Here is a 27,869-nt window from a genome sequence, read left to right on the forward strand (position 1 = left end):
ATTTAGATTGTATCATGAATACACTACGGGAAGTCAAACTGATTACATAATGATGATGATGGGGTGGGTTAGGAGGAGGAGGAAGAGGGGGACAGTGTAATATAATCAAGATAAGACATGGTCATCGTCATCATTAAATATATAAGATGGACAATGATAAAGGATAACAATGAAAGTTTTCTTAGTCGAAAACATTTTCATCTTGAAACATGGTGATGATTTTGTTGTTCTTGATTGTGTTGTTGTTACTCAAGTATCCAAGTTTTTACTGTTCATGGTATTCAGAAAGTTCTGATATCATCATGATCATTATTATCATCATAATACCCCAATATTTATGGTAGACTTATCTGGGATCAATTGAGTAGTGAGTGGTCCTCATTTGTAGGGATTTCATGAATCACTCCCACCTTCAACATTATCTCCACCCCTGAATCTATTTCTCTCTCTCTCTCTCTCTCCCTCGTTATCTCCATCATGATATAAATCAGTAACATCTTCAATCTTCATCCTTTTGCTTATTTCCTCTCAATTTGATTCTAATTCTGAATGTGACTAAATCTTCATCAAGATAATCATCATGAAGGAAACTCAACTACAAATATGTTTCTGAATCATCATGAAATTATCTCTTATCAGTTCAATTGAATCATCTTATATATTTAATTTGACTCATTTCAAATAATAAATTTCTAATTAATTATTAATAGCAAAATATTCACTCAACTTTTTCAATAACAATCATCATTATATTTAAATGAATTAACCTGATAATTGAATTGATTAGTTGAGTTCATTTTCAAAGGACAATCTAAATATAACCATTAGATTAATGTTTCCAAAACAATTTACTAAACATTAAATTGCTCATTAATCAAGAAAATTGACTTTTGGTCATCAAATAGTTGATTAAATTAATCTAATCAGTAAAATTGTTTACCTTACAGATTTAGATGGGAAAATAAATCAGTTTTAATCTACTCTGAGTTACAGTTAATCCAATCAACACTCTAAATATCATAATCAAACACAGAATAACAATTGAAATGTCAATTAATTGTTGATGAATGATTAAAACTGTTAATTACACTCTAATCCTTGTTAAACAATCAACAATGTCAACAATTAAAAACTGTGAATCAGCTTAAAATCATCATGGGGACAATTAAAAATTATCTCCAATTTTGAGCACATTAATAAAGTTTTTGAAACTTGATTAAACTCCCAAGTTGATGGTTAATTGTAAATGAGAGGAAAAAGTTAAATCATCAAGTAATCAATCAATTGAATCAATCATTTTGCTAATAAACCTTTTCCAATCATTAATCTGATAATAATAATCTTATTAATCCGGTCAACTGTTTTCAAATTAAGTGTGTTTCCTAAGTGATAAAGGATTATCCCTTTTTTCATGATGATCATCGTCAAGATTTAATTGTTAGTTAATCATGTTGATAATACCACCAAATGAAATTTGATAGTAATTGTAATCTAACCAGATTAAGACTGGAAAAAGGTTTTGATATTGAGTTGATTAAGCTTAATGAAACTTGAAATGTATTAACTATCTCTCTCTCTCATTGTTATTATTAGATTAAATATCCTTACCAGCATGATGAAAGTTCATGAGATTATCGTGAAAATCCTGAATGAATCACAATTTACAGAAGTGAAAAAAATTCCAAAGACAAAGAAAAGAGAGAGAGAGAGAGATAAACATGATTACATGATGATGTTAATTGAATTAAATTCAATTGATTGCATGAGAAAACTTCATTATGAGTGAATATCTGATCAAAAGAACTTCTTGTCGATTATTAAATGAAAAGTTCTAAATAACTTAGATACAAATTCTGACAATGAGAAGAAAAACTTTTCCAATTCAACGAATGGATTTTATCCCGAATGTGAACATAAATCATATTCTGTTTCATAAACTCAGTGAGAGAGAGAGAGAAAATTTCGAATTTTTTTTTTCATTCTTCTTCGTCATAAACATCATGAAACTTACATGAGATGATTAAGAAACATGCAAATTCAACATTAATCTTCATCCAAATTGTCTTCAGTTGAATCAACTCACATCTTCAACATGGTGATGGTGATCAATAAGTTAAACTGAGATACATAAGGAAAAATATGATGATAATAATCATGATTGAATCTTAATCTTGAATCTTTTCCACCATGAAATCATTATGAATTCATGTTGTTGCTCGTTGACAGAATTGAAACCCAATTCTAATAACAATTAGTTGATGAAAAATCGTCCACATGCAATTGTCACATCTACACCCTTGTTGGTCATCACATTAATCATCAATACCAGAGTTTTTGTCATGGATTCATGATAATATTTAGGAATAGTCATTATAAATATTATCATCAATTCCATATGATTTAAAATGCAATATCGTTGTCACGTTGATAATACCAACGGAAATATTTTTCCAACGCATCAAAAGTTCAGCTTCAAGTTCATGATAAGTTGTAGAGAAGATTGAAAATTCCAAGTTGAATTTTTTCTTGGACGAAATTTTCGAAAGATAATTAACTTTCTCACTTATTCTTTTTCATCATCTGTCGAAAGAAAAGAAGAAAAATGACAAAAAGAATAAAAAAAATGTCGTCATTATCATTCGAACTCTTTGTTCTCATTTATGAATTTTCTATTTTTTTCTCGAACAAGAAAAAAAAGAAGAGAAAAGAAAAGTTCAGTGCCAACAATCAGCTCAGAATTTCAGCCAGAATTTTTGGATCTCTGATTTTCGCTCATCCATTTTTGCTTCTCTTCCATCATAATCTTCAAAAATACCGACAGAAAGATGAGAAAGAGAGTAAATGAGAGAGAAAAAGCACAAAATTCCATTTTATCGATTTTCCATTTAACACTTAATTCACCAGACAATGAACAATATCCATGATATTGTAACGATAAACATGAACAATAATGTTTCCAAATAATCTTTGACCTTTCTCCCCTTTTGCCTTCATCTTTCATCCTGATTATCATCATTCTGATCCCAGAATAAAACCTAAACATTACATATCATTAACCATGATTTACTGACCCTTACCTTTTGGTCAACAATCATGAGCAAGATCAAAGGCTTACAGTCACAAATTAATTGATTCAACAGAATATTGAATTTCTCAAATTCCTAAAATTCATCAATCATTAAACATCACCTTTTAAATTCATTTTCAATGTTACATCAACAGGGAAAAGATGAAGGAAAAAAAATCCAAGTGATCAATTCAATTCCATTGGTTCAATAAACCATAATCATCTCAATCTTAAGCTTCACCATTAAGTCTTGACCTAGTTTGTTAATGATTGTGATGATAAAGATAATGGAAGACAATTAATCAAGCTAATTACAAATTGGTGAATTATCATCATCAATTCAGTTGAATCATTAAAGTATAAATCTTATCGTTTGAATCAGATGGAAACAAATTGAGCTTAAGAGATGAACTGTTTTCTCATCTCACCTTTTCATTGATGATGATTAAAATCGTATCAGCGTAATATCATATTAATAAAGCCCAATGGAGGGTTTTACCTGGAATAATTTATCAATATGATGAGAGATTCAGAGATAAATTTATCATCATTATCATGAATCCATCGATAACTCAAAGATGAAGCGAAAATAAATGATAATAAAAATCATAAATTCTGACCCAACCCTCAATTCATATAATCAAGGCAACTGGTCAACCTTTATATTCAGATTCATGGTGTTCATCATCATCATCATGACGATAAATACAGAGTATGTCTGAATACCTGGGAAAAAAAAGACTTGATAATATTCAGGTAAATACTATCAATGTATATAAATTTCTGGTTCCTTGTACGATGAAAGTTCAGCTCAACTGCCTCAGGGAATAGAGGCTTACTCAACCCAAATTTATTACCATCATCATGATGATTCCAGGGGAAATCATCATGTATAACCCTTTTGAATATAATAATATTTCAATATTATTTACATTCAACTTTGCTATTATATAATAACAATAAATATTTGAGGAAAATATTTTCACCGTAATAAAAAGACAGACATTTAGACAGAAAATATTATATAAATATATTGGTTATCTCATGAGTATCATGACCACTCAGGATCTCTAATGAAATGATTATCATCATCACTGAAATTGAAGCCAAAATGAATATGATATTATCATTTTATCAGAATATTATTATAAATCTTTACTCTTTGCGACCTTTACCTTGGTTACCATGACAACCGGTTCCAGAATCACTATTGATCTTTAATAATATTATCTCAATATTTGATAATAATAATAATAATAATAATCATCATCATAATATGTAATTAATAGATGACGTTGCATATGAAATTGAAAGAAACGAGAAACAATTAACTTAATTGCTAAAAAAATATTATAAGAAAAAAATTCCCAAATTGAATGTTAAATATTTACTTATATTCAGATGATAATTACAATCATTATAAGCTAATTGTTGGTTAATTTATCCTGAAATCATGAGGTTCATCATCCAATACAAATTAATTTGCAATCTAATTAATAATAAATGTTATGTATGAACAAATCGTACGATAATATTACAATTATCTCTCGAATCAGAAAACGATAAACTTGAAGCTGAAAATCACACCAAATTTGATCGTAACAATTAAAGATCAAAGGTAAATAATTTAATTTAATTGTAAAGATGATGATTAATATGAAACAATCAAGTGATTATGTTTTGTTAACATGATAATCAATTGATGATGATGATGGTGTAAAAGGTTATTTCTTTTTCCATATATTCATCTAATAGTTTCAATATTTTCTTCAGCTTAATGAGATGAAACTTTATCATGAGAATCATTATCATCTTTATTCATTATCATTCCCTGTTAGCATCATTATCGCTTTCCCTGTTAATACAATCATCATCATAAGTGTAATGAATTTCCCACCCAACTCATTTACTCACCTTTTTCAAAGGAAAACATGAAAAAAATGTTCATTTTTTCATCTTCAATTTATCTTCAAGCTTTTCACCTTCAACATTTTCGCCCCCAACTTTTCATCATCATCATGATTGTTAATGATGATGATTGTGGTGGTGGTGGTGTGTAAGAGTGGGATGGAAAGAGAAAGAAAAATATTCGTGTTATCGTGAGAATCGACTCATCCGGTTCCGAAGTTTTTGTTTTCCATGAGAATTTATTTTTCTTCTCTACTCTTCTTATTCCAAAGGCTTACCTGTGATTTAACTGTTCCACCTTTTCCCCTGTTCTCTACTATCAATGCTCCTTTGAATATAAAAACTTTCACCACTCCCAGTCAATTATTATCGATTCAATTAACGTTAATAGTTACACTTTATTGATTATAACTATTATTTGACCAGAAAACTGACTATCAACATAGAGACTGCATCAAAATATTATTGGTGAGAAGCAAAAAATTCAAATATCAATATGAAAGTTTCAATAATTCTAATGAATTTACATTCAAATTGCATCACTACAAAGAGACTTAGTTTAAAGTTTCTTGATTTTCTGTAAGTTGTTAGCTTGAATAGTTCATGTTACTAATAATAACAAATAGAAACGGAAATGAAATTAATGTTATCGGTGGAAATAAATATTGGAATGAAGAAACGAAAATGATTGATGTTGAGTAAAACTGAGGTTAAGATGATGATGTTGGATGAAATATGATTTCCGGTCAAGTATTCACTCGCAACTCTCCCATTTCAGGGTAATGGTGAACGAGAGAGAGAGAGAGAGAATCAACTGAATAATTCTGTGAGTTATGATTCAAGATAATTAATCGTTGTAAGTTTGGTGATGGTGATGAGAGAAAAATCTTAAAGATTAAAAAAGTAACAAGAGAAAAAAACAAGACTCCAAAAGGATGAAGATGAAAAATCGAAATGAAAAAATGTTCCAAAATATCATCTAAACTTCATGAGCCTTCACCCAAATTCACTGTTTCATGAAGACACGACGATAGAATAGAAACAAAAAAAAAGTTCTAACAGCCAATTAATTGTCGTTGTTAATCTCTAACAGAGACACTTTACTCATCCTTTTGTTTTTCCATCATCATCATCATCTTCTTCTTCTTAAATCCTCCTCATCATCCCTTCACTTTTTCCTCCTCCTATTCCATCATCATCTTATATCCTCTTCTTCTCATACTTGAAAATCATCTTCATTAAACTTCATTTCTTTTTTTTTCTTTTCTCTCATTATTTCTCATCATGATCCTTCTCATCATCAGAACTTATTATATTCTCGAAAGAAAAGAGAACAGAAAAAAAATAATATATTCTTTATCTTCTCTGTTTATCTCATGACATTTCCATGAACAATTCCAAACCCCTATTTCAATTGTAAAGAATGATACTAATAATTATAATTAGAGCAATATTCTAGTTCTAATTTAATAAATTATCTGCAGAAGAAAAATGTTTGTAAAAGTTTTTCGAATTTTTTTCTCCCCTTATAACTAAATGTTCAATTTGGTAATTCAAAAACTCACAAAGTTCCAGGGTAACAAGATGAATGTCTAAGTAGATTGCTAATGATTCTGTTAATTAGTTGTGTGAGATAATTTCTCGAATAAAAGAAACAACTGAAACTCATCTTCATTTAAGTGCTTAACCATAGTAGATATTCATTTATCAGAATTTAATGATAATTCATCATCAGAACTTTTCCTTATATATAAAGGGTTTCTGTACTTGTTTCTATTTCTATCAGAATTTTTTTCCCATTTTCAGAACTTTTCAAGTTTTGATAAACATAAAGAAGACGAAATTGATTCCAGAGAAAAAGTGACGATAACGTGACAAGGAATTTTTATAAACATAAGATGATGAGGATGATAAAGATGAAGATAAATCCATGATAATAAACTTGTCAGCATTTTAAGTGATTTCCATTTGGCTGGTTAAGTTAACAAAGTTCATATCATCGACTCTGATCAAAGTTATCATGAGAAAGGAAAAAGAGAAAGGTAAACATGTAAATGAATAAGATGACAAAAAGTTCATCTACTACTCAGAATTGATGATCATCATCATCATGGAATGAAAAATTTTGATTCCATTCTCACTATTTATCATCATACTTATCATTCTGACTATTATTATCATTTTCAGTTTAAATGAAACGTTGAAATTGACAGGGAGCTATTTTTATCACTATCAAACTATTCACATACATGATCATCATTATCATCATGAGATAACATTAAACTGGGAGTGAAACATTTATCATTTTTGTTTCTATTCAAGCGAAAAGTTTTATGGATTTTCATGTGAAAGGCGTCATCATGATAATCAGAATTAATTATCAATTAAAATCGATATACATTAGAATGTAATAATAACAATAACAATCAGCATATGACAAAGATATTAGTCCAAAGTAGGAGATAGAGAGAGAGAGAGAGACAATGTAAAGCTCAAGTTTACATGGGATGAGGATGGATGAGGAAAAGATCCAAGAGGAGGAGTAAAGATGAAGGAAAAAAGGGTGAGATTGATGATGATAATGAAGATAGAAAATGAAAATGAGAATTAGAATGAAATTTCAAGTGAGTAAGATGAATGAATTTACAGTTATTCTGGTATAAATATTTGAAAAAAAAAGGTTCGAAACTTTTGGAAAATGTTTCGAAAGAGACAAGCAGTGAAAAGTATTCAGTTGAGTTTCATGTAACAGTAACTCTGCATCATCATCATATTATTCACACTATTACATAGAAAGGGGGTAAGTTATCATCAATCTATGAGAATGCAATGATAATAATAGAAATCATGATAATAAATGTCAACTCAGTTATGTGGAAAAATGAATTGTCTTTATAAAGTTTCATAAAAATGAACTTTTTTTTTGTTCCAACAGAAAAGTTCTAGTTATTCTCAATGAGAATAATAATATTGTAATAATTTTCCAGAATTCTCATTTCCAAATTTCGTCAATCATGAAATTAAAAGATCATTTCGTATACGATTTTCACTTTCATTTTTTTTTCGAGTTTTCAAACACAAAATGTTCATCTTTCGATTCCTATTCAAAAATGAATCACTCGAAAAAGTGATGATGCAAATCAATCAAGTTGTCTTTCTCTCGAGCACTTAAATCTAATTGCAAATTGTGAAAATTTAATCAAATTTATATCAGAGACAATTAATCCTACTAAATCAACTAACCATTATAACAGAAACTAAATTAACAATTGATTGCAAGAGGCTTGACAAAAGGTTAATTGTTAAAGTAAACACATGAAGCCTTTTTTTTGTGATTCTGCAATAATTGCTAATTGATAAATTAAATTAATGATAATTTTGGTTAATTAAATTGATTAACTTGTTACCCTTCACATTGGATTGGATTCATGTCAAGTTATTCAATGCTTTCCATGAGGTTCCTATTTAAATCTGAATCAAATTCATGAACTTTTTCATGATGATTTTCAAATGAAAAAAAAAACTTAAGGTAAATATAAAAGTTGAAAATAAACAATTAACAGTTAATTTAATTCAATTGAATAGTTAAATTATTCACTAATAGAAAACAGTTCAATGGTAATTAGGTTCCTACGTTGATTATGTTTAATTAACTTGATTGCAATTAAAGGTCAATGAAAGTTTTTACTGAGAGGATCCATTATAACAATTGTTCAACTATTAATATTAATATTTACTTAATTATTGTTGTCGTAATAGATTTATGATTTGATATCGACAATTTAATAATTGATGAAGATAAATTTAACTGTCAACTTTTCGTTGCGTTAATTTTACTTGGAAATGTTGTTTTATCACAATCAAGTTAACTTCAATTGATTACATTGATTGTCTCAATTGGTTATTAATAGTTAATTAGTTTGAGCAGATTGTTGAAGATTATCAAGGAGTTGGTGAGAAAAAAAAAAGTTCAAACTAATTATTAAGGTAATCAGGGGAAATTTGCAATTCGATGGAAACAAATTGCTTCAATTAACATGTTAATCTCATGAATCATTCAGGAGATAATCACTGAGTCTCTTCTTCGTGAAATTCAACCTAAGGAACTTGCTTTCCCTGTATGATGATCATCAGGAAGATTGGAAAAAATTTGAGAAAAAAAAATTTAGGAAATTTTTTCCATGGAAAGTTATCAAAATTTGACATTAAAGTGAAGTTTCTATCATGTTGAAAGATATTGGTAATAATCGGTAGGCGTTGATGATGTAGAAAACAAAAAATATTTCCAATCCGATATTGAGCAAGTTCTGATTATCGAGAGGCTAATAAAAAGTTACAGAATTCAATATGAAAAAAAGGAGAAAAAAAAGTTCTATAATAAGTATAATCAACGTTCACGATTCTCATGTTGACCATCATCTCTTAGGATGATGAATGAAAATGACCATTGAGTGATAAAGATGAGGGAAAATAATATTAATACAAAGAAATAATTTATTTGAAGAAATAGTCAAGTCTTCAATACCTCTTAAGGTAAATTAAATTTTCGATGCCAAACAAAATCCCCTGAGGTTATTTTCATCTCTTCTCTTTATCATCATCATCATCATCATCATTTTCTGCAATCATGTTATCCGTGATTCCACCGAGTTATTTCATTGATTTCAAATGACAGGAATAATAAGTTATCTTTGGAATTTTCCTTTTTGTTATTTTTCTTTCAATTTTATTCTCAAAAAAAAACCTTAATCATATTTCATGGAGTTCATGAGATTCACTGCTGATGAAAATGGTCATCAGCAGAAAAATATTCAAATTTCAAAATAGTAAGTTCATGATGTGTTATCTGAATATTCAAGTATTCAGATGATTTTGGATTCAATTTCATGTTAAATTTATATGAGCAAGAAAATTTTTTTCCAATATGTTTGTTTATTGATCTTGTCTCTTTATCAAATCATCAAATATTCAGGGTAATTTTCAGGGGGGAAAATTTTGAATGAAACTATCAGATGAATTGCTAAGAAATCATCATGAAATGTATGAAGATAAAAAAAATTCTGAGCAACTGTTAGATAAAAGTTGCATGACTTAAAATTTGTTACCATGGTTATTGTACCATGAAAATTTCACCAGCCAAGAATCACTGAAAACTAGTTTATTTCTTTCAGGGGAGAAGATAAAGTTCTGATTCAGAGGAAGATTTTTTTTTTGGTTCACAATTTGAATAAATGAATAGATGATCAAGAAACATGATGATGATAAAATTCAAACTCACAATTTCACCAAATTTAACACACACACAGGTAACATAATAAGCTATCATTTGATAAACGTTATCATGAGAATTTCAAACAATTGATCATCAAAATTCAGAGAATCAATTTCATCTAAATTTCGAGTAGATTTAATTTCTGATAGATCTTGAAATTTAAAATCAATTTCACCATGATAATGAATGATACACATAAATTTCTAAGTGTTAAATGTTGCATAGATAATGATAGAGAGGAGAAAATTTGAAATCATAAACTCAGAAATATGAATAACATTAGAGGAAAGAATGAAAAAAAAAACTCTTGACTTGACATCTTTTCAATCAAATGTTATCATGAAATCATCATCATGGCTCATCAATGATGATGATGATGATGAAACAATCGAGAAGATATTTTCTCTTATATGAACATTTCAACTACATCTTCCTTTAAGGTCATCATCTAAGATCACAGAGGGAAGGGAAAGGCTAAAGAATCATCATGGATCGATAACATAATTTTATTCTGCAGATAAAAGTTCTGGCTCCTGAATGTTAGGTGTTCACAGATGAATGAACAGATACAAGACTGTAAAAGTTTCAATTTTATCTGGGATTCATGTAGATACCAACACAGAGTTCTGGTAGTAAAGTTGTAGTAGTTTATGAATACATGATAATACTCAGAATTCTGTAGAATCAATTGCAAAATTGTACTTTCAGAACTCTCTCTCTCTCTCTCTCTCTCTCTCTCTCTCTCTCTCTCTCTCACTGATAAAATCCTTTTCATCTTTTAACTCACGACAGCACAATAGCACTTAAGTATGATGATGACGATTTTCTAGCTCCGCTGTAGTTTATCATGAAATCGTCAACAAATGAACTGAAAAATAATTTCCAAAATTCTGAGAATCAAGGAAAGATCATGCAAAGATAGAAACGATTCCCAATATCTGAGGTTAATGACTCTTGAAACTGAATCAGAATTCGAGGAAAAAGATAAAGTTGAGATGAACTTTTCTTTCACCCTGATCAGCTATGAACTTGAACCTGATACTAATCAAATCACCATGATGATCAATTGAATTTCTAGTTAATCAGAGAGAGAGAGAGAGAGAGAGAGTAACAATTTCAACTGATTATCATTACAATTTAGTTTTGTTTTTCATTGAACATTTTTCATGATAAAAAGGTGAAGAAATTTTTTTCTATTTCTCTCTATCCAAATCAAATACCCTAAGGGGAAGTTTATCTTTTAAAGTTTTGACATTTTCATTGGAAATGATAACAATTCAAACTAATCATCTAACTCACAGGTTCACAATTTAATCATAATAATAACAAGAGTTGAACAATCAAACTCGGACAATTTGCCTTGGGCAAAGTTTTCCACTTTTATCAATATTAATCAAAAGATAACAATTAAGTTGATTATGATTGACACAATTATGATGAGAAAGAGGCAATCAAAAAAAAAAACGACAAAATCAAATATAATATTAAATTGTATCTCAAAAAGCAAATTGTCAAAGTTAATTGCAAATCAAATCACCAAAAAAAAAGTATATATAAATTTCATCTGATGGTAATAGTTGAAAGTAACTTCACAATCAATTGAACCCAATGATTGAAAATGATGAGGAAAAAAATACTTGTCAAAAATTGGTGACAATTTAATATATTTAATCAGATTCATTTGGAAACAACAATCAACCCTCATTGAACATATTTCCAGAATCATTTACCTACTTATCTTCATGGGATCTCAAGGATAAATCCCTGGAGATAATTATAATCATCATAATTGTTGTCATTCTTCTGATTTCAAGTTAATTAGCAGCAGAAAATCAGTTAACAAGATTGCAATCAAATCAACTGAATACATTATCATCATACTGTTGATAATTTGTCCAACATCATCAGTGAGAGAGAGAGGGAGAGAAGAAATAATTTCCTGAACTTTGCATGGAAACAATGTAAATATAATGTGTGATATTCATCAATCATTCATTTCCTCATGAAACTATTTCTATCCTATCATGATAATGATAAATTCAAAATCAATGAGTTTCAATAAAAATTTCAAGACAATTATCATCACCATGAAATAACAATCACGATATTAACAATAAAACCATGAGAAGGGAAAAATAAAATTCTGATCATCCAAGTGCAATGAGTTTTTTGTGCTTTCATGATCCACTAGATATTTTTTTTTCTTACTCACATGGTGATAATAATACACCATGAACTTTTTCAGCTCAAAGAAAATTCCTATGTGTGTATATATATCATTTTCTAGGTCACCCTTTACCTTCCCTCCCAAGCCAAGTTTCATCATGAAATATATCACAAAGTTACTTTGTTGTTGTTTTTTAATAAAAATAAGATGTTGGCAAAAAAAGTATCCTCGAGTTTACAGAATCAGTTCAATCAATCATTTTATCATAAACTTTTTTTCAACATCTTTTATCATCATCATGATGGTGATCATACTCATGAAGATCATCATGTCACCGAAAGAGAGAGAGAGATAGAGAGAGAGAGAGAGAGATGATGATGATTATCAAAGCTTTTATAATGGAAAATGAAGCGAAGAAATTTTTTTCTTGCTCTCTTGAAAAAGTTCAATATTCTTCTGAGTTAAATGCTAATGGTAATCATCATCTCATCATGGTGATGATGTTATCTATTCTTATGAGTAAACATGGACAAGGAAAATTGGGAATCTCAATATTAGTTGACATGTGAGAATGTTAATAATTTTTTCCTTTGGTTTTATCATTATAATAATTATTTCAGGGGAAATTCAAATTATTAATTCAGGGAATAGAAGAAAAATTTTCTCTCTTGATTTTATTCCAAGTTAGCATATATATTATAAAGAAATAGGGGTTTCTTTTGCATCTCCTATGGAATCTGTCCAAATTTCCTGCGAAATTTATGAGAGATATTGTCATTGTTTCTATACTTTATTCAGAACTTTTGAGTTCTCAGTGATAACCGATCATGGAATTATATTTAAAGTAAAATTTCAAATTCCTTGGGTGGATGTTGATCAATTACAGAGAAGGAAGAAAAAGACTCAAAGGTTGCAAGGAAGTTATCATGTAATCAGAATGAATGTCATGATGAAAAGTTCACGAGTATCACTGTTCCAGTTCATTGATTTAATTCAATTCCACATGAATCTTTTCACACACAAACAATATCCCAACATTCTGATCACAGGATAAAATAATTATATCTCAACAACAACAACAACGGTCACTCAAAATGAGAACCCAAGAGAGGGGACGAGGAATAAAATCAAATATCTATTACATTTGTGGTCAATTGAATCAAGACTCCAAGACTCATAAAAACCATCATGAATCATGTTGAAATATTTCATTGAGAATTCTGAAAATCCTTCATATTCAACTTGGTAAGAAAAAAAAACCTCGAAGATAAAGTTTTCGATATATATTTGGAAATTAATGACATGGATTCAATTTTTAAAAGAATCATCTTCTTCACCATGTTGATTCTTGAATAATCTTTACATGAAAATTGAAACAATAAATTGATGAATGATTTATTCTGAAATATTTAATGCGTCAATGTGAGTATTATAAACAACTTACTCTCTCTCTCTCTCTCTCCCTGTTGCTCAGGTATTATCATCATCATCAACTTATTTCATGAGCATAAGGATATTTATAAATATATAATAATCATGATGAAAATAACTGATGAGGATGAAGATAAAAACAATGAGAGGTGGAAAGTGGGTGAGATGGAGGGAGTATGAAAAATCCTCTAAAACCTGGTTTACCAAAATGATGGATCACATGGGATTACATGTAGTTTCCACCCTCACCATGAATACCATCAGCGAGAGAGAGAGAGAGAGAGAGAGAGAGAGAGAGAGAGTATAATTGAAGAGAAAAGGAAATTTTTCTCCTTATCAGATTCTCAGAATTCTCAGAATAATCTCGATTTTTTTCTATTCTTTTTTTATCTTCATCTTCTATTTTTTTATCTCCATCTTTCAGTTGTCAGAATTGTTTCTTTCCATTGGTGAACAAAATTTTCATACGCTCTGTCTTTACCTTTCTACACCTCCCACTCACCCAACAATCCAATAAACAATATTTTCCCATCATAAGTTTGTCACAATTCCGGAGAAAACAAAAAAAAGTAAATGCTTCCATCAAACATTTATTACATTTGCATCTTTTCCGTTTCCGTTTCACTACAACTCTTTTTTTCCTCTCCTGTAAATGACTTCTCACAATCTATTCTGATTGATGGAAACCATTTAATTCGACTGATCCATTTTCATATTTACTCCAAATATATTCAAATATTATTCAATAGTAACTCAAATCGGGAAAATGCAATTATTATAATAACTTAGTGAGAGAAAAAAATATGAAGAAAATTAGAATAACCAAATTGAAACGCATTCTGTTTGTCAGAATTGTTAATCTTTTCCATCTTCATACTCATCATCATTTTCCTGCTCATCTACAATCTTCATCCAGGAATAATCGTCTGTCCATCATCATCATCATCTCGATCGATTTTCCATTTCAACAATTCTAAGCTAATTGCAACTTCTTTCAACACAAATCTCATTTTCTCTTGCACTTTATTTTTATCTCTCTATCTCTCTGTCTTCTATTTTTCTCATCTTCATGATGATTATCATCTTCTACCCTCTTCACCTCCTCCTTTTCCTCTTCTCAACTTATTGCCACTATTACTTTTAATGCTCTTCATCTCTCAGTCTCTCTCTCTTTCTCTTCATTTCATCTCTTTTTCCAGAACTTCCTTGAGCCTGAAAAAAGCTCATCAAAGATACAGTTACAGGATTCTAGAGACTGAGTTTATCACGAAAATGATTATGATGAAAACTACTAACTACTGACAGTTAACAACATTCAAGTAAATATATTTATATGTTATCTAATATTAAAAATGATAACAGTAAAAAAGAGAGACAGAGATGATGTTAGAAATGTCAATGGGAGATTTACAGATGAAGACAAGGAGAGTAGCTGAAGGTTGGACTGAAGATGAGGTTCAATATGAACTTTGTTTTTTTTTTACTTCTTCATACTAATCCTTATACTTTGATGAAATTTTGTTTCATCTCATGATGGATGATGACAGATCAAAGGATGAAGATTCGAGAGGTTATTGTGTAAAAGGAAAGTCATGATAATCATTTTCATGGGGAAAAAAATTAACAAACTATAATATATATTGAGTATGAAGAGAAACAGATGATAATAAATGAACAGGGAAATATTGAAATTGAAATATCAACATTTTACCTGAGAAATGCTCAAATGAATGCTGAATACTGAATGATGATATTGTTATCGTTGGTGATGAAGATAATATTAAATGGTAAAGTTATTTATCTTTTGTCTTCAATGTTGTTATTATTTCAATAGAAAAGGGTAGAAAAGGTTAAAGTAAATTCAATTGTAAAAGTCTGAGTGATAATCATCATGAAAATGTTAAGTATTACAGAAAAGGAGAAAAGAATAAAACTTTTTCCAAATGTAAAGTAATAGTCTCAATGAATGACCATAGATGATGAGATGAATAAGAGGATCACCAAGTTTTAGTGACTGGGAAGATGAGGAAGATAAGGAAGATATTATAAAAAGAGTTTGTATTAAATTGCTTTTCTCTCTCAAATTCTCTTCCATGATCATCATTGCAAAGTTTCATTTCATTTTATTATCATTTGTATAGTTGGAAACTCACTGGGAGTGAAAAGAGCTGAAGATGATGAAAACAAGAGAGAGAGAGAGAGAGAGAGAGAGAGGTTATTCAAGTTAAGAATACACAAAGGAAAAGAATAGACATCATTTTATTCACCATGGAATCAGATGATTTCTTCTTTCAACCGGAAACAGTTTTATAACCCACCTTAACTCATGGAAAAATATACCAACCGACTCATACATGATAATATTGTTCCAGAAAAAAACTTATGAAAAAACGGAGGAAAAGTTTCAAGTCTAATTTCCTTGTCTCTCTTTTTACTCTCGATTTTGGAAAATAATCAGATGAATTGTGGATACGATTTATTTGTTCTAATGATAAGGATAAAGTGTCATCGACAGAGATTGTGATCATTAATAATAATACAGAATAAAGTTAAATACTAACAAGGAAAAAAAAGATGGAAGAGTCGAATAATTTTCCATTCAGATAAATAGTCAATTCGGTTTAATCATAATATCACCATGAATCTTGTTCCATGATAAAAAAAAGTAGGTAATGCTAATGATGACAATTGATTCTCGATGATTATGTTTAATGATAATAATGATTATTATAACAAGGACAACATTCAACAACAATCATGATCATGATAAAGTGAAGAGGAGGAGGAGGAAAAAGCTGAGCAGTGGGAAAGTGGCAGTGGGTAAGAAATCAGAATCCATGGTTAAGTTATACATAAACATACTCAAGATAAATGGATATATCATGTTGTGAATGATATTCAGTTCGCAAAAATGAATCTCGAGATAAATTATCATCTTCATCATCATTATAATCACCAAAATTTTCTCAATCTTTCACCATAATATCATGATAATGATACAGGTAGACAGACAAAGACACTCATGGAAAATTAATAAACATCATCACAAATGAATCATGTAAATAATGAATCAATCAACAAACAGAATTCATTCAATTCTGATTCTGATTCAGATTCTTAAAGGTGTGTCCATGATCATTTGCTGGTGATCATCATTAGCATCCTAATGTAAGAATAAAGTTATCATCATCATGATAGATTTGACTTTTTCGCAGAATTTTTATTTTCAGAGTAAAAATCAGATTCTGTTCAGAAACAAGAGATGAATGTTTTTGACTCTTTTTTGTTAAGGTCAGTTGGTCAAGGGATAAAATACCTTTGATACTTTGACCATTCCTTTAATGTCTTTTCGTCCTTTTTTTTATTTTCATCAAGCAAAGTTTTCTGTCACTTGAATCATCATTTAGATGATTATCTTTATCATCATCATCTTGGATACTTCACATGCAACATCATCAAAAATGGATTCACCTCCTTTTGTGTTCATCATCATCATCATGACCATTTCACCATGAGCATCAGATTATCAATGTTACTATTAGTCACTCACAAAATTTTATCTTTTGAGTATCAGAACTTTATCCTTAATGGTTGTTTATATCTTCATAATGATGATGATGATAATGATGATGGAGATAATTTTACCTTCGTCATGGTGATTCTAATGATGAGAAATCATTCAGAATCAGATTTCGCTTCAAAAGGCAAGGCAAAAAAAACGTTAGCTATAAAAATACATAGCAATGGAAAAGGAAACGGAAGTGATGAGGGAGATAAGATGAAGTTATTACAATAACCTCAATGGTGATAATGAGAATAAGTGAGTGAGTGAGAGAGTGAGTGAGAACCAATATGGAACTGAAAGCAATAACAATAACACCGCAAAGTTGAATTGTAAATGAATTGATGAGAAGACGGAAGATGATGATGACAAGAAAGGGGCTGAAAATGTGAGTCAAACAAAAGACGGAAACCGGTATCATTTCCGGTTCCAAGCTCGAAATACAATTTCAGTAAATAAAAAGAGTTCTCATTTCATTTCTATCAAATGATTTAAAGTTCAATTTCATCATGAAAACTATTCAGAAAATCAAAATCATTATCAACATGATAAACTCTGAATTCTTTGGGTGTAAACAGACAATAATCACCAAGAATCACCATAGAAATCATTTTTTTTTTCGTTCAGCCTGGAACAGAAAAATATATTTGATTATTTGTGTTCATTTTCAAAGAATAAGGAGAATTGGAAACTCAATCAATTTCGCATACAACTTGTTACCATGACAACGTTCTGAGCACATGTTACATTGACATGCTTTCCCTTGTATTATTTGTATCATGAGTAAATGTTGACAAATGAAAACTTGAGAATAAGAAAAATATAAACTCATTTTCTATTTCTTAGAATTGGAATCACCATCATCATGGTAACATGATGATATTCTGGGCACACGAAACTGGACCAATATCAAAGGTCTCTCCCAAGTGGATAACGATATTTATATAATTGAAATAATTTCATGATGAAGCCAGAAAACTAACCAAGGAGGATGTTGATTATCTTTTTCGAATTGGAATTCGAAAACTGAAAAACAAAAAAATTAGATTATCTATCGAACCTGATTAGAGTTTTATCTTCTTATCTTTTCTGTATCTTGTTTGGCTTCATAAACCCACTCATCTAAGAATTAACATCATCAGAATCAACTGAATTCATGTAATAAGTTTTTCCCTGAATTTCCATGTAAATAAATGATAATATTTTCATCTTCACTAAACACGATAAGCTCATGATGTATCCCTGAGAAAAATAAACTATTAATCTGTTCCCATGGAAGTGAAAATTGAGTCAAGGAAAAAAAAATTTCTCCATGTAAATTACTGAGATATTCAATGTTACCCTAAGGGTGAATAATAATAATAATGTCAACCGAGGATAAACTTTCATGTTACCTTAAAATATTCATGATCATCATGTTTACACCGAGTCCAAAATAGGAATTACAGTTGGAACAAAAATCAGATTCTTTCCGAAAAATGAATCCAAATGAATCCGAATGAATATACTCTTGTATAATTAATCATTTCTCTGTCAATATTATTCATGAACATTGAATTTCTCAGGGTAGATTTTTTTGTTCACACTTAAAACCATGATAATTATGTTAAACTATCATCATATTGGTAATAATATTTATATATAATAATAATAATTCGCGAAGAGTTGATGATAATTCTGACAAGTGAAATGTTGTCAATATGTCATGGATATTATCATGATTGTTTCACATTTCTGGTTCAATGGTATCGATTTATCATGGAAAATGTTTTATTACCATAGATATTATTTTCCATCATATTGACAAAAATAAAACAAAGAATCCACTCCCCACCCCACACACACAACACACAACATGATTATTTCCCTTATGATCAACATCACATGATATTTACATAGAAATATGAGACTCAATTGAATCATGATCATCATGATAATCATCTGATCAGCTTCATGATGATGATTCACATTTTTTTCTCACTCAAAAAGTTTCCATCCTGGAACAAAAAGATTCAAACTGAATGTCAATAGCTACTTTTCACCTTGATGATTATTGATTAAAATGAAAATTTCTAACGGTAAATGAATCATATAACTAATATTTCCCCTGGAAATCAATATTATGCTACTATCAACATGAATACCCACCTTGGGAAAATGAAACAGTTTTCATTATTGATTCTAAACGTTATTACTTTTAACCAACAATCAAAATGAATGTTATCAAGTTAATATCATCATCATGATGGTAAAGTTTTTTTTTCTTATATCAACTAGACTCAGATTCAAATGTTATTGATAAAATTACCATGTCCTAAGTGGAAACCTAATCGGTTCATGATACTTTTATCATTATCTCTTGTAAGGAATTTCTTATCTATTCTTTATCGGTTTCGCTCAGCCCCCTCTGAATACTTATCGTAGTCAATTGAACCTGCCAGTGAATCTAATTGTAAATGAGACAATTTGATTCGCAATCATTGAGTTTATTTCCTTGGATAAACTTATGATTCTGTTTCATTTGCATTCACAATTCAATCGAAATGAAACAAAACAGATAAATGTTTTCTTGTTTCATTGTTGTTACATGTAATACACATACACACTGTTCTTGTGGGGAAGGAAAAGGAAGAAGATAAATTCACATTCTCTCAGAATTATCTCCTTACAATGATTCCTAGTAATCGACTCATTATCAATCAACATGATGATTCTCGATGAAATTCATCAAGTTTATCTCAATCAACATTTATCACCGATAACAAATAAACAACACAAACAAAGTTAAACACTCACCAAGATTATATTCCTGATAATCATCGGGCTCAGAATTGGAGTCAAATTTTATCCCTTCAATAAGAGTTAAGAACAAGCGAAAGTTTTCATGAGAATCTAATGAATGTGATGAAGTGGAACTCGAAAGTTCTGAGACAATCTGATGAATGTTTATTTTGGAAATTGTGAGATATTGAGATAATTCTGGCGGCGAAAAACTTCAAATCTTCATAGGAAAAGTTAATCACAATAAACTTCAACTACCTGAGAATATTTTTTGTTCTTGAGCCAAGAAAATAAATTCAAGGTGAAAAATTGATATTCTCTTGTTCATCATTCTGATTCAGCCTGATCTTCACCATGATTCTCGTGTATTCACCAGGTAAATTCAATTTGATTTTATCTAATTTGTTACTTACACTTGATCATCTTTATCTTCATCTTTTTTCCTGTGGAATTTTTTTCTCAAACTCAATTCATCTTAGTTTTTTTCTTTTTCTTTTCTTTCTCTCTCATTGGGAATACCCTGAAATCTTCTGAATTTATGTTATATATCTTCAAGAGTTCAAGATACTTCCTATTTCTCCAGCCCTTTCATGTTATTCTTGTTTCTTTCTCAATCTTATTCTGTCTTTTTCTCTGTCTATTCCATTCAGCATCCTGATTATGTTTCAGAACAATTTTTTCTGCTTCTCTTTTGCTTCCTCCATCATGGTGTATATAAGTTATTTCTAATTCAATGGGTACCTAATAATAACTGTAAACGTGACATCCTTTTTTTATCATCTATTTCTCATCTTATATCATCATCTTTACCTTATTCCATTGTACATATTGTAGTATTTTTATCAATAAAAATAAGAAAAAAATTTCTCAAGTCAGAAATTAACTCAATGTAAATTTTTCAGACTTTTCTTTGAGACCGATTAAGTTTCATGAGTTATCATGTTTCAAAATTCAACAGACTAACATTTATCGCTATCCTAAAACTTAACAATTAACATAAAGAATCAATTGAATGTTCAGCAGAATGGTAAGAATGAGAGAGAGAGAGAGAGAGAGAGAGAGAGAGTAGATTATGGTTGAAGATAATGATGATAATCAAGATAAAGGATGTTGAACATGATTGAAATGAAAATGGATTAAGAGGATATCATGATAATCATCATGGTGATAATAATAATCTTACTGATGAAAGGAAATAAGAGTAAGAAAATGAACTAATCATCATTTTAATCCTATTGAAGATAATGATAACATTTTCAATCACCACCACCACCACCATCATCATCATCATCATGAGATAAACAGTTAATGGTTCATGAGGAAATAACAATGAATCATTTTCAATGGAAACTAATCATTAGATTTTCAACAACAATAAAATATCAATATCGAATTTTTTTTTTCTCTCAAATTGTCTTGATAATAGAAGAGTGATAATTTCATGAGCAATTCAATCATCATGTTAATGATTTATCATCATCATGGAAGATTGAAAAAGTTGTAATAATAATAATGAAACAATTGGAAGAAAACATTTTGTTTCAAATCACAAATAACAGAATCAATATTGACTCTTAAAAAGAAAAGAAAAACCAACTTGGAATTCAAGTTCGAGCTTCAGATCTTTGATAAAAAAAAACTTTTCTTCTCTCTCAGTTTCTATCGATATTATTTCATCATCATCATCATCAGCAACCATGAAAGAAAGAAAAGAAAATCTCTTTTCATCATCATCATCTCTGAATAGGTTGCAGATGAAACGATCTGGACCATGGTCAGATTGGTTTGCTTTTCCAAATCATTTAACATATTAACCACATTTACGATAATTCACAATTCCAACCAAAAACTTATCTTCCTTTTCTTCATCACCATTATCATCCACATCCATATCAATATCATCAACAACAACATCATGAGAGAATTGGAAATGTTCATCATCATTTCCCTGATTATTGTTCAGTTATCATTTATCATCAAATGAAACAATTGAACAGCCAAGACAAAAACAGTAACAAAAACATCAACATCATCACCATTTACATTGTAATATTATATAAGCTTGATTATCAACAATCAAACATGATGATGATTATCATCATAATCATCATCATGATAGCCAATTGATTTGATAATATATATATAAATATCTGAAGGGGATTGAATGTTATTGAAAGGGTCAAGCGTTTGAGGTTTACTGTTAAATAGTAAATTGTAGCAAGAAGGTCAATCAACCGTTAATTAAATTGCTGAATGAAATTTATATTCACCTTAGTTTTTTTATCATTCATTAATCAACACCGTTGATTGTTGATCAACAAAAGCTGATTAAAAAACTATGACAAACTAAATTGTTGTCCTAATTCCTGTTCAACTATAAATATCAATCAAATTGATTGTTTACTTTTTTTTTTAAACTCGCAAAGGCTTAAATTCACAAATCAAATTGTTACAATTGACAAGAAGTTAACGAATGAAAAAAAGTTCCAACTATTTAATCAGTTTACTTGAGAAATCAGAACAAAAAAATCATCATGAAAAAGAAGAGAAAAGTTTTCCTTTCGAATGAAATTTCCTAAATTTTTCGTAGCACTCGAATTAGAATTGGAACTTTTGTTTCTTCTCTATCCTTTCTCTTGATCACAATTAAGCTAATTGTTTCTATTAATTGTAAGACCTGAAGATCAAGGGCAATCAGTTTACATTGTTGTTGTTCAACATTTATCTCAATTGATTGGGTTAATCATTTTGATTGATAATCAATTGATTGGTTTTGTTATTAAGCTGATTGTTTGTTGATTGTAAACAGGAAACAATCAACTGATCACAATTGAGATTTACATTTGAATCATCAACTGAATCTTCATTAGTGTTAATTGAGTAACAATGAAAAAAAAAATGTTGATCACTATTTTAAGGATAATATAAAATAACCAATTTGGTTAATTGCAACTGATCAACAATTTAATTTCATAATGTAACCAAGTTGATTTATTTAGTTGATTGTTTGTAGTTTTCATCTAAATTGCTTTTCAATTATTAATCAAAAACATGAGAGATTGTGAGTCATCAAGATGATGAAAAGGTAAGAATCATGTTGGAACTTTTTTCCTTAATCATTTGTTATTATTGAAGATTCTGAGATGAAGGTAAACTTTTAAAGGTTTAAGGGAGAGAGAGAGAGATACAAGCTTAGTGAGAGACTTTAAGTAGGATGATGGAAGAAGATGAAGGATGATAAGTGTGATGAGAAAGAAAGAGAGAGAGAGAGAGTAAATAAGAAAAAAAAAATTCGATTTGATGTCATTCCTTTGGAAAGGATGAGGATAAACAAAGAAAAGGATAGAATTTGAAAGAGAAGATAAAAGATATGATGATGATAATTTTTCACTCAAACAGGTAGATAATTTTCATCCCTTTATCATCTTACTTTTCATCCTTTCAGAACAATTTTGTTCATCATCTACTATTATATAAAAAGGTAACAATAATAATATGGGTCAAGGGGTTGGTTGAAAGTGATGATGAGGAAACATCTTAACATCATGATAATAATGTGAATAAGATACAAAGGATGAGGATGAAGGTTGATGAAGATAAAAGATGATTTTTCTTTGGTAAAGAAAGAGTTAATCAAATTGTGTAAAAAGGTAAAAATAGTAAAACATTTATGAAAGGAAAAGGATGAAGATGTTGAGGATGAGGATGGAGAGAAAGAGGAAAAGTGATGAAAAAGGAAGGAAAATAGAGAGAGAGAGAGAGAGAGAGAGAGAGAGATGGGTGGGTGGGTGTTATGGTAGAAAAGGATGAGGATGAGAAGAGGGAGTTGAAAGTGGTTGGAAAAAAGAAATAATTTCTTAGTCTCAAGAAGATGAGGAAGATAAAGAAAAGAAAACCAATTAAGTGGTTTACTTTTTTTTCCTTCACTTCATCAGCATCTTCCACCCTCACTTGATCCTCTTCCTCTATCCATAAGGTACCCCACCCACTCTTCCTCTTACTTTTTCTCTTTCTTTCTCTTCTTAGTTATATTCTTTTAAAATTCAAATGTTTCTTCAGTATTAACAATACTTGATGTTCATTAATGAAGTTCAGGGTAACCAGTTCATTTAGAATAACAAATCAACATGAGATTATCTTGAATAAAGAATAACAAAAAAGAGAAATCGAAAATAACAAAAATAACTTTTACAGTTCGAAGTCAAACTTTTCTAATCTTTGAAAAGTTCTAAGAGAAAAAAACTTTTTCGTATCTTAATTTAACATCTCAATTCCTGGAAGATTAAAAGATAATCATCAAGCTTAGATGACAATAATAACCATGATCGGAGATGATTAATTTAATTAGACAAACAATTGATTAACTATGAATTGTCTTTGGTGATCATCGATTTCACTATTGAATCAACCTCTCAAATCAATTGGTTGAAAATGAAAGAGTTAGAATTGTTCAGTCTAATGGAAATACAAGAAAAGGACAAGCAAAAAAAACCAACATCCAAAAATATATCAACAGAATCAACAAATTAACTGAACCAGAATTTTAATTAAAACTCAGAAAACCATGAACATGAGACACAATTAACACCCAAGTAATATAAATAATCATCAAGAGCAACAATAAGATCAACAAATTAAGATAAGTTAAGTTAATCGTAAACTCTGAACACAATGAATTTACAATTAAAAGTAAAATGATCAACAAATTGAACATAATACAAATAGTTAACCACTGGAAAATTGGAATAGCTGAAAAGATGGATTATCTCAATTGGATTAAGAGAGAGAGAGAGAGAGAGACTCACCTTATATCAATGCTGAGAAGTTGAGCTAAGCTTGGATTTAATCCGAACTTTCTTGATCGAAGTGATGATTTGGATGATGGTCTTTTAGTTGATGAGGATGATAAAGATGATCGAACATTTTTAAATTCCAATTTAGTTGTTGATTTATCGTTGAAATTATTCACGATTTTCACTAAATCACTAAAATCATCGTCGATAATTAAAATATCACCTGAGTAAAGTTGATTAGCTGATGAAGATGTTGACGAAACTGGACCACCTCCGCCTTGAGGTGGTGTTAACACTGACCCACCGCCTCCGATCAGACTGTTATAATTACCACCGGTGGGTGAATGGATACCATTGTAATTAACACTTTTAACATAATCAATGTTACCATAATTATCAATCTCGTTGGCAATTAAACTTTTCTCGTTACCATTAACAACTGAATTAACTAATTGTACTGATTCACTTGCTTTCAATTGTTGCGCTGGATTAATTGACTTTCCCGAGTTAATTGTTGATATTAATTTACTACTGATTGGATTATTATTACCTGAATGTGAGATAGAAACAAGAAAATTAATTGTTAATTGTAAAATTTTATTACTCATTGATTGTTATTTATTTTCATAATTATATTCAATTGATTTAATTGTTTACATGATCGATAGTAATTTTTTCCCTCCTTGATTATGTCTCTTTCTGACAATTTAATTAACAGCAATTAATATCAATGTTATTATGATGATGATGATGACGATAATCAACCACAATTAGTAATTAGATCAACTAAATTATGCCAACAATTAAATCCTTTGCTCAATAATAAATAACTGGTTAATTAGCCGATTAAGTGTCTAATTGTTTTATTAATTGATTAATCTAAACACTTGTTTACTCATGTTAATCAAGACGAAACAACAAAAATTAAAGGTAAACCAGGAAATTAATTGTTAATTGATTGATAGGAAAACCTAAACAATTAAACAATCAATTGTTAATAACATTGATTAGTTAATTATGTTTCCAATATTAATAAACAATTTAACCATGAGAGTAATAATTTATTGATACAATTTGATTGTTACGAGAAAAAAAGTTTACTCTTCATCATTTAATTAACTGTTTTACTAATTATTATACCTAATCAAATATTATATCAAAGTAAACAATCAACTGGATTAGTATTGATATCGTTATTTGTGACTCTGATTGTCAACAATTGATGAAAAATTTGTTAATTGTTGAAATGAGAAAGGTTAAATTTTCTGGTTTAATAATACAGTTGATTAAATTTTTTTTCTGTCTATTCTGGCAATCAAAGTTAATCCGGTTTAAATTTGATTTTAAGCCAAGATTGTTTAAGGTCTCATCGATTGGCTTAATTGTTACAATTTGTGATCATGTTAATTACTATAATTAACCATTGAATCATTTCCGGTTCAGGTCAATTTATTGATTTAGTTTCTAATCTTTGTTTAACTTTGATTGAGACAGAAAAGTTTATTTATTATTGAGAAAAGTTTTTCATCAATTCAGATTATTGAATTGAGAGATTGAGGTTAGTATTTATGTTCATCAGGGTGATTCTGGTTACATGTGTAATCAGATTAATGTCTAATAGTTGATTATCTTGGCTTCAGGGTGAATTAATTGGTAGGGAGGGAGGGTGAGTGTTCATCATCATCAGGGAAAAGGATTAAGTTTGTCTCCTTCAATCAACCTGATTGTTAAAAGTTCTGGACAGTGTTCAGTTGGTTCAGAGATTCTGTCTGTTTAGTATCACAACAATTTCAAGGATATAACAAAGGGGGCGAATATCGTTTTACTTTAATTCAGCTTTCAGGGGAAATTTTTCACCTGCCCTCGGGTGATTTCGTTAACTTAACCATGTTTATTATTGTAATAATAATTATAATCATCATCATCATAGAAAAGTTGATTAAATGTTTTATATTTTTATCATCATTCCACTGAGTATTCCCATGGTTATCATTTCATATCATCATGTTTTGTTTGGATGTCAGGGAAGATGAAATTTGAATGTTTTCAAAAATTCATTCTCAAAATTATCATGGAACCATTTTTTTCATATATGTACCATGGGAACAGATAATTACCATGAAAAGAAGCATGAATTAGCTGAAATAATACAACTGATGAAATCTATAGTTTAATTATTGGGAAAATTTGTAAATCTATTATTCATGATAACCTCTTAAATACTGAGTAATGTTTGGATCAAGATATTAACTGACACTGAGAAAAAAGTTGATCTCATGGAATAAGTTTCTGGACATGATAACATGGTGAAGAAATTTCAATCTGAATCGAGGTTTATTTCGTTCAGATTTTGATATTTATTTTCTTGGCCGAGTTTTCATCATGATCACCACACATAAACCATGGTGAAGGATGATAATGGAGAGAGATCATCATCATGATACTTAGACAAATTCATTCTTGTGCAACGAATGATGAAAAGCAAGATGAAGATCTCATTTAGATTGAAAAAGAAAATAAAAAACAACGAGAGAGAGAGAGAGAGAGATGAAGATGGGGTGGGGTGGGTGAAAGAAAAAATTGATGGGATAAGGTGGAAGCAGAAAAGAAATCATTTTCAGCTTTTTCTCATCTTGCTCTTCATCCCCTTTGAGAAATTACCGTTAATCCCTTTTTCTTCATTTTCTGTTGACTGCAGTTCCATCATGCGATGAAAATATACTCAGCAATTGAAACAGATAAAGAATCAGGATCATCATGAAATTACAACCAAAATGTAAACAAGAGAGAGAGAGAGAGAGAGAGAGAGAGTGCAAGATTCTTGAGAAAAAGATGAAGCTCAATATTCCGTTAGGTTGATTTGTAAGGGTGAAAATTTTTATTCCATG

General features: G+C 29.5%; 1 protein-coding gene across 1 annotated transcript in view; it reads right to left on the bottom strand.

Annotated features, from left to right (window-relative positions):
• LOC128395328 (extracellular serine/threonine protein CG31145-like) overlaps window positions 1-27,869 on the bottom strand; it is a 41,265-nt gene that overhangs the window by 11,346 nt on the left and 2,050 nt on the right. Inside the window, exon 3 of the mRNA XM_053355739.1 lies at window positions 24,994-25,531. Coding sequence (XP_053211714.1) covers window positions 24,994-25,531 — 538 coding nt within the window. The remainder of the gene's footprint in view (window positions 1-24,993; window positions 25,532-27,869) is intronic.

This window comes from Panonychus citri, unplaced genomic scaffold (assembly GCF_014898815.1).
Source record: "Panonychus citri isolate SS breed McGregor unplaced genomic scaffold, ASM1489881v1 Contig00141, whole genome shotgun sequence".
In the NCBI taxonomy this organism is placed as follows: Eukaryota; Metazoa; Arthropoda; class Arachnida; order Trombidiformes; family Tetranychidae; genus Panonychus; species Panonychus citri.